Here is a 9036-nt window from a genome sequence, read left to right on the forward strand (position 1 = left end):
ACTCAAAATTGGGAAGGATACATCAGAGTACTGGAAGTGGTTGGGGAACCTAAAAACAATATTCTCTGTTATCAGAGAGTACCTAATCTATGTACACCCTCTATCCTGGTAATCTAGCAGGTTTTGGTGAGGTTGTGGGGAGTGATTTCCTATATATATTAGAATATCTTATATGTAGGTTAGAGGTGTTCAAATGCCAAGCTGGCCATATTTCTTTCTCTGAATTAGAAATTGAACCTTTGGCCCAGCTGATAGGGAACGCCATCAGGTGGGAGGCCATTGCTATCAGGTGTCCCAATTTTCCAGACTTCTTGCTTTGTTGTTTTGAGGGTTGGCTCACACTTGGCTTCTTTTTCCTGCCAGGTAAACAGATTCAGGTGTTATCAGGCCACCTGCAGTGGGTTTACTGCTGTTCCATTTCCCCAGACTGTAGCATGCTGTGCTCTGCAGCTGGAGAGAAGTCGGTGAGTCCCCAACATTGTTGCTTTAGTTCAGGGAGACATAGATATGTGAAGCTGTGGCCTTGCACGCTGGCGGGCTATGTCTGCCTCCTACATAGCTCCCTTGTGGTTTGTACTGTGACATGAACCCAGAGGAGATACTTGGAAGTAAGTCGCTCCTGTCATCAGAGGGCTATTTCTTTTTACAAAATGGGAAAGGGGTTGCTTTAAAAGTTTTTTCCCCCTGGAGTCTAAGATTTTATGTTACAACCCATGTGTGAATCCAAATTTCCTTTGAACCATCTAATTTCAATCCATCTAATTGGGATTTCCAATTCAAATCATGACATATACAGTTAACTTGTTGACCTTTGTCTTGAGATCCTGTTATTAAAAACACATAATATTAGAAACCCTAAAACAGTTGGGGAACAATTTGTTTGAATTTTGTGTTTGCCTGGAGCCCTTTGCTATGATTGAAGGGAAAGGAATGTAAGAGTTTAGTTTGGTACAGCCCAGGTGGTTAATCATTCATTTGAGGTTTGGAACTATGGAAAATGAGAGTTTTCTTAAAGGAAAAAGAAGAAAATTTTCTTTTAATGCTCACAAAGGTTTAAAAGTGCTGAGCTAGGTCAGATGTGCATGATTCTGGACAGATTTCCACAATTCTGTAAGCAAGGTGGGGGGCGTGAAGTGGCTTGGCAAGTTGCCACTGCTTTGTGGGGCGGCTCCTGAGTTCACTTCTGACCTGTTTTTGGTTTTAAGTGGAATAAGAAAACACTAAGCCTGGCTCTGGATCAGTACAAACTACAGGACTCAGAGGCAGAACTCAGAATCCTTTACAAGTGCAGTTCAGCTGGCATCTTTCTAAGTCTGATCTGGCTTATTCTTCCTTAAAGTGAGCTCCTTGACCTTGTGCATTGGCTAAATGCCTAAAAAAATTCCGTTACTCTATTTAAACCTATATGGTAGGTTTCTGTATAATAGAAAGGGAAAGGCCTGCAGAGGGAATAGCTGTGCCTTTCACTGTCCCGCCATTTGAGTCCTAAGCACTTTGTTTCTGCCCCTCACTGGGTACCTTTCCACAGGTCTTTCTATGGAGCATGCGGTCCTACACATTAATCCGGAAACTAGAAGGCCACCAAAGCAGTGTTGTCTCTTGTGACTTCTCTCCTGACTCTGCCTTGCTTGTCACGGCTTCTTACGACACCAATGTGATTATGTGGGATCCCTACACTGGCGAAAGGCTGAGGTCACTCCAGTAAGGACTGAATCCTTCTTGTGGCTTCCAGAGACTGATGAGAAACATGCCTGGGATCTGATATGTTCCCCTTAGTGTCTAGAGCATGGGAGGGGACAGTCTGGATGAAAAGGCACAGTGGGTTTAATGTTTATCAGTGTCTCATTGTCAGCTAAGCCCTTTAAATAAGACCAGAATGTCTTCAGTCGTGTGATTTAGGAGGCTGTCTGTAGTGCTTTAGACTCAGCATTCTGAAACCTCTAAGTGACTCGTTATTTCCTTTTACTAATAACTGTAGTAACAAGTTCAGAATGATCCTTGTATCGAAACTGTTACTTCCAAAATGAGTTTTCATGTTCTCGTAAACTTGGTCTACTTTTTCCCTTAGTCTCTGTTTTATGCAGCAAATAATGGGTAGTCCTATAATTATCATTTATCTTAGCCTAAAAAAGACTTGCCATTGGTACTGTGGCATTAACGTGAGGGCTGACCTACTTTGCCTAAGGAAATCAGCACAGGGGAAGTGTTAGGAACCCTGCAGCCCCTCCACAGGACCCTTGGAGCTTTCAGAGATGCCCTTTGTCCTAGTATGCAAATCCTATAAGGGGCACAGATGTGTCCTCAGTCTCTCACAGCCACGGCAGTTTGGTCTCCTGCCCGGGGCGAGTATGCGGGGTGACAACTCTTTGGATTCAGCATTACTCTTCTGTGTCTTTTCTTCTTAGCCACACCCAGGTCGACCCTGCTATGGACGACAGTGATGTCCACATTAGCTCACTAAGATCCGTGTGCTTCTCTCCAGAAGGCTTGTACCTTGCCACAGTGGCAGATGACAGGTAACAGAGAAATCTCTACACAGCCTCAGAGCAAGCACTTACTAGCAAGGCAGCATGACCCTCACAGCCCAGGCTGACCAGGATGCAAATGTGTGTCTCTCTCTCTTCATCCAGACTCCTCAGGATCTGGGCCCTGGAACTGAAAACTCCAATAGCATTTGCTCCTATGACCAATGGTCTTTGCTGCACATTTTTTCCACATGGTGGAGTTATTGCCACAGGGTATGTATGCATCTGTTAGCTGAACAGATGGGCAGTGGTTTCTGCTGAGTATACCATACAGTTTTTTAAGGAATAAAAGCATCTAGAAAGTTCTTGCCTATGAGGAAACCTTTAAGGAAATCCAAGATTATATAAAACTCAGATATTCTATTCTGTCAATATGCTGTATCATTTACTCTTAATATTTAAACTAAATGTGATTAAATACCTACAATTCATGCTACTGCATGGGCCAAGTCCACGAAGAAGCATAAATTGAGATGATGCAAAATTTATATGGGAAACCATTTAGGGTGAAGAGACCGCTTTATAGAAAACGTCTCTAATTCAGTAGGTGGCACTCTTCCTTCTATTACTCTGTAGCTAATAGTTTGATTAGAGAGGTCTGTGCTGACAGAGAGCACTTTGGTATAAAAGGTGTCTTGAGTTCTTATAATCCTAGCGGCGGCCTTAATTATTTAGTGCCACAGCTTTTAAATCCATGGCTGTGGTAAGGGTTGCATTTCGCTCTCTGGAGTCTCCTGCTGTTTGGAAGCAAACCAGAAACATTAATATCCAACACAATAAGAACATGAACTTCCAAGGTCTGTTTTCATGCAGCATTGGTTTCTGTTTTGTTTCAGGACGAGAGATGGCCATGTCCAATTCTGGACGGCTCCTAGGGTCCTATCCTCACTGAAGCACTTATGCCGGAAAGCCCTTCGAAGTTTCCTAACAACTTATCAAGTCCTAGCACTGCCAATCCCCAAGAAAATGAAAGAGTTCCTCACATACAGGACTTTTTAAATAATGCTACTTCCCTCTTGTTTGTAGCATGGTAAATCTTTCTGGTAAAGGAGTAGCCAGAATAATGGACCAAACATCTGGTCTTGGGCTGAAATAGCATTTCTTTGGGATTGTGAATAGAATGTAGCAAAACCAGATTCCAGTGGATGAATCATGGATCTTACTCTATGGCATGCAAAAGTCAGTCTTAGAGGAGATTCCACTTCCGAGGCGACAGAGCCTTACCTTAAGTCTGCAGTCCACCTGTGAATAGAAAGTGTTGAACTTTCTAGTCATTTTGATTCAAAGTGCAGTTATTGATGTTGTTTTGATGGTTAAAGTAAGTAGGCCTCCAGAGCCTCTCTTAAGTGGCGAGGGGTCATATTCCCTCATCTTTGATGCAGTGATAGCATTGTTCAAAGTTCTCTCTCCTGCTGCGGTCAGGGCTGCTCTGATGTCAGCAATTGCTCTCCTTCCTCAGGCTCCCTACTGACCAGCAGGACAAAGTCTCAAGGGAGCCATGTGGTATGAGGTATTAGCTTAACTCAATTATAGGGTAATCAGGCTGTGCTCCTGACTGATGCAGACACTATATTGGCTTTTTAAAAAAATGGTGTGCATGTGCAGATGACAATTGTATGTCAGATTATACAAGGATGTATTCCTAACCTGCATGACTGTTCAAATGGCTACTGAGTGAGTGGTCAGTTGCCATGTATTAGCATCATATTTATTTGTATTTTCTCAACAGATGTTAAGGTACAATTGTGTTTTTCTCAATATCTAAAAACCATAGTACTTAAATTGAACATTGCGAAGATGTGTATGAACTATGTAAAGAATTGGTGTTGTCATGATTTAGCTGATACTCCTGTGTACGAGATCTGTCTTTGCTGCTTAACCTCATTAGATTAATCAGCTGGTTTCACCTCTACCCCTGAACAAAAATAGCTCCTTAAAAGTACTGTTCTTCAGTGGCATGTAGTTATCTAATCACAACACCTCACTCGAGCAAAATCTGCCTTAGGAAAATTTAATATATTTTAAATTATTTTAAAAGAAATGCAACATCTTATTCTTTAGCTTTCTTAATTGGTGCTGTTTGGAGGCCAGTGTAATGTTCTATGACTTGTTAAGAAAGTTGAGGAATTTCCTCTACCACTTTTGTTGCTTGAAGAAAAACATCTTTTCAAAATGAGAGGCTTTCATTGAAGGGAAAAAATAAGTTAAAACCTTTTGGCTCTGTTTCATTTTTTCCATTAAGAAAAAATATCCTCTTTTAAAACTAGTTGCACAGTGTAAGAGCTGGGAATGGGTTGGCCAACTTTTAAATTTCATGGTTATCTTGGAGTATCACATACAGCTGAGGAGAGACTCTGGCTAGTTGGAGGTCCCACTTGGCCATTAGATTTGAACTTCGCTGATGTCTTTGGGGAATGAGTCCTGAAAGAAGGAAATAACCAACTTCTCCCTTAGAATGGTTTAAGAATTTGACACATTTACAAAGAACTGTCTCTAAAGAAAGTTTATTGTGATATTAAAGACAGAAGGTTTTAATATAAATGGGATGTTGAACAAGGCAGCATCTTCATAGCTGGCTAAAGAAAGAAGAGTCACTTATGACACAACCCACAGGCAAGTTGCTTTACTTTTATTGTAAAGAACACTAACGTAAATGCAGCATAATTACCGTAAAATAAATGTTCGATTTCTACCCAAGTCCCAGGCCTTTCTGCAGTTCTAGGTTTACAGTCAGGCTTAATCTCCCATGCCTTCCCTGCATTAACCAAGTACATGTTATACAACCTGTGATACCCAATGGCCTAATTTAAGGATAGCTCTCTATTAAAGTTTTTTCTTACTTGGAACCTGCTGGTAACTCCTGCTTTAAGAGGGGGAATAAAAAGACCATTTCTTTTAAAGTAAGAATATTCAGTCCATTGTATAAGAGCATAATAGTTTTGGCCAGTTTTATTAGGTTCATCAAGTTAATTTTGGAGACAATTGTTTACCTTGAGTTGGAAAATACTTGGACCATATTAGATCCAAAAGCTTTATATTCCAGAACAAAGACCAATTCTCTATTGTCCAAGCAACTACATGATAAAAGCTTTACAACTTAAAAAAAAAAAGGTTACTTTTTCACCCATAAAAGACAGATGGACTGGGCATGGTGGTTCACACCTGTAATCTTGGCACTTTGGGAGGCTGAGCCAGGAGGATCATTTGAGGCCAGGAGTTTGAGACCAGCCTGAGCAACACAGCAAAAACCCTGTTTCTACAAAAAGTAAAAGTACTAGCCAAGCATGGTGGCACATATGCATAGTCCCAGCTACTCAAGAGGCTGAGTCAGGATCACTTGACCCCAGGACTTTGACGCTGCTGTGAGCTATAGCAATGCCACTGCATTCTAGCCTGGACAAGAGTGAAACCCTGTCTCAAAAAAAAAAAGAAAAGAAAAGAAAGGACAGATGGGTAGTACAGTTAAAATCGTTATACATTAAAATTGTTTTCATGTGCCCCTGTTCCTAATGGCCACAAAAATGGTACTTTTTAATGTTGCCTAGCCACTCCTGGGTCTGGAACGGAAATTTCTAAGACCTGGGATGACCACAGCTCTATCCCACGCCCTGGGCAGCATTCATCCTATTAACTGTCCTCTGCACTGCCAGGCCCTAGGAATTGTGACTGGTGGGCCTTAGAACATCTAAGCCTCTGTGACAATCAGGTCTCTGGTAACTTGAAAAGCAGCAATGAGGGAACTCAGCTGGATCTTCTCATTGGTGCCAACAGAAAGTCTGTACCTAAAAGAAATCAAACATAAGGTAAGAAAAAAACAGTACCATGGCCAGCTGTCTTTTCATAAGAGAATAAAAGATCAGGGGCTGGTTTGAAGGAAGGGGATGAGAATTGAGAACACAAATTTATCTTAGACGGCAATCTTGTATGTGTCCTCTGAACATTTTCTTTGCTCTAAATGTTGATTTATAAATTTGATGTTTCCAACTGGTAAGGAAAAACTACATTTTAAAAATTATCAACATCAGTGTTCTGAACTTTGCCCTAACTGTATAGAAAGATACACAGGATTTATGTAATTTAAGGATTATTTAATCCACAAATATGTAAAGAGGGAATTAATTAAAATGGAGATTTCCTTCCTCTTAACTAAGACAGTTCACTGGGAAGTTTGGTTAACCACATCTGTGGGTCTGTGGTCTAGTCAATAAAGCAGGACATGGGCAGTTCATTCTTGTAAATGCCCAGCCATTGGAAGCCAAATCATATTCACAACATACTGATAAGAAGTGACCTAATCTATGCACGTGAAAGCCAATGCTGGCAAATTAAAGTTGGCCTACTCTGACATTACTTTGAACCCAGTACTTTGTCTACTTAAATGATAGCTGCCAGCTTCAGTGGGGGCTAATAACAGTGTTTGCAGAACCAGGCAAAGTGGAAAACTGAGTTTGTGTTTACTTTCCCCCCCATATGCTTTAGTATGCCAAAATCCCTTAATAACAGCTGGGTAGCTGGTCATATCCACACAAGTCTAGAAGTCTAAACTGAAGGAGGCCTCCCAAATAACAAGAACATTTCAACGTCAGTGTGGACCAAGCCTCTGACATCTAAGGAGAGGACTTTACCTCTCAAATGTGTTACTGATCTGTATTTGTCCTTCATGTTTATCCCCATGTACTTTAAAGAAACAATACCCTTCTCCATCTTCCACTGAACATCACCAAAAAAGCCAAGCCAAATAGAAACAAATTCACAACAGGGGGAAAAAAAGGAATTAAAATTAGGAAAGTATATACTCACTCAATGTCTGCCATTTTGGTCAATAAATATATTCGAACTGAAGATGGAAAGTCAACTGAGAGAAAAACAAAATCAAGTGAGCGAGGTCTGTCACTCCTTACAAAAAACCAGAATTAAAAAGGACGTGTAAGAGTTTCAACATCAAATACCTAACACTGAACTTCTTTCCCCTAAGGCCTCAGGACTGATCTCTAGATATCACACCTCTAAGTAAAAATGGCATAGATTTCACATGTTATACCCACTCTATTTTGTGGTTCTTTATAACACTGGGCTTAAGCTGACTGTTTCTTGGGCAGAAGTTAACACAAACAAGCTAGGAAAAGGCCTGCAAAGCCACAAGGAGAACCAACATTCATTGACCCAGTTAAGTCTCTTGGTCTGCAGAGCTATTGCAGAAGGAAAGCTTCTCTCAAACCCTATCACTTGGGGAGCTTGAAAGAATACTGATGTCTGGTTCTTTCCTGAGAGTGAGGGAGAGTTAATAGTTCTGGGGTGATTCCTACTTGCTACCAAGGTTGAGAACCAATTCTGTGCTATCTATATAGAAGGTACAGTTAATTATGGAACTTAAGATGGTTTCCTTAAGACTATAGTTTTTCTGAGATAAAAGAATCTCACTCTGTTGCTCAGGCTAGAGTGCCATGGCTCTACCTCACAGCAACCTCAAACTCCTGAGCTCAAGCAATCCTTCTGCCTCACAGCAACCTCAAACTCGTGAGCTCAAGCAATCCTTCTGCCTCAGACTCCCAAGTAGCTGAGACTACAAGGTGGTGGCAAGAACACCCAGTTAATTTTTCTATTTTTAGAAGACATGGGGTCTCGCTCTTGTCCAGACTGATCTTGAACTCCTGACCTCAAGTGATCCTCCCACCTTGGCCTCCCAGAGTGCGAGGATTATAGGTGCAAGCCATCACACCCAGCCACTTCTTTATTTCTTTGCTTGAAGAATGAAGCCTCATGTTCCCTTTCTGGCTGTCCTTTACCCCAAAGCAAGTATCTTCTCTACAGCTTCTCAGTGAGGGAAAAGTGTAAATTACCTCTATGCACAAACAGGTGTATCTCTGTCAGGATATCATGTAATGCCAGCCCCTTCAGAGTCTTCAACTCCATAATATCTAGAGAAGAGCAGTTTAAGGAAAAGGGAGCAAGTTCCAGAACAAACATAACGGCAGAGAATTCTGAATCCAAACCCTGGCAAGTGACTTTTTAAAAGTAGGGCTTTTAATCTCAACACAGCTGTTTCTCTTTCGGTTTGAAACTGCACATGTTGGATCCCAAGTCTTTTATTTTTCTTATGCTGCTGCTCCAACAAGGCTTTCTGAAAGATAGATTACAGTTGTATCTCCCAGTAAAGAATAGAGCCAAATGCATTTCTAAGAAGGCCTCTCGGGTGTTAAAGTACCCACTCTATCTACAGACACCTCACTTCCACGACAAGCTGACCACAGCCTCTGCCAGCAAAGGATGGGTGCTGGCTGCAGCCTGAGCACCTGGGGCCCCCTTTAGGCCTCAGACACGCAATGTGCCCAAGAGGTCACAAGAAAGGATACTTCTGTAGGCTGTGGTGAAGTCGTGATTCAACATCCAGTCCAGAATGTTGGCGATGTCTGACTTGAGTGGGTGCCCTGTGCAGGTGTAGACAGTCTCCTCTGTTACCTTTCCAAAGGCCATATTGGTGCTCTGTGCAAAAAGAGGGGGCGATCACAGT

General features: G+C 41.6%; 2 protein-coding genes across 2 annotated transcripts in view; one reads left to right on the top strand and one right to left on the bottom strand.

The window, feature by feature from the left end:
* Nucleotides 1-4738, top strand: part of WSB2 (WD repeat and SOCS box containing 2) — a 17340-nt gene extending 12602 nt beyond the window's left edge. Inside the window, exons 4-8 of the mRNA XM_003789933.3 lie at nucleotides 364-464; nucleotides 1529-1701; nucleotides 2406-2516; nucleotides 2631-2738; nucleotides 3362-4738. Of these exons, the coding sequence (XP_003789981.1) occupies nucleotides 364-464; nucleotides 1529-1701; nucleotides 2406-2516; nucleotides 2631-2738; nucleotides 3362-3524 (656 nt within the window). The 3' untranslated portion in view covers nucleotides 3525-4738. The remainder of the gene's footprint in view (nucleotides 1-363; nucleotides 465-1528; nucleotides 1702-2405; nucleotides 2517-2630; nucleotides 2739-3361) is intronic.
* A 1180-nt stretch (nucleotides 4739-5918) lies between these two features.
* RFC5 (replication factor C subunit 5) overlaps nucleotides 5919-9036 on the bottom strand; it is a 10446-nt gene continuing 7328 nt past the window's right edge. Inside the window, exons 8-11 of the mRNA XM_003790002.3 lie at nucleotides 8879-9008; nucleotides 8366-8443; nucleotides 7326-7380; nucleotides 5919-6307 (exon numbers count right to left, since the gene is read on the bottom strand). Of these exons, the coding sequence (XP_003790050.2) occupies nucleotides 6211-6307; nucleotides 7326-7380; nucleotides 8366-8443; nucleotides 8879-9008 (360 nt within the window). The 3' untranslated portion in view covers nucleotides 5919-6210. The remainder of the gene's footprint in view (nucleotides 6308-7325; nucleotides 7381-8365; nucleotides 8444-8878; nucleotides 9009-9036) is intronic.

This window comes from Otolemur garnettii, unplaced genomic scaffold (genome assembly GCF_000181295.1).
Source record: "Otolemur garnettii isolate 467f Iridium unplaced genomic scaffold, OtoGar3 scaffold00038, whole genome shotgun sequence".
NCBI lineage: Eukaryota > Metazoa > Chordata > Mammalia > Primates > Galagidae > Otolemur > Otolemur garnettii.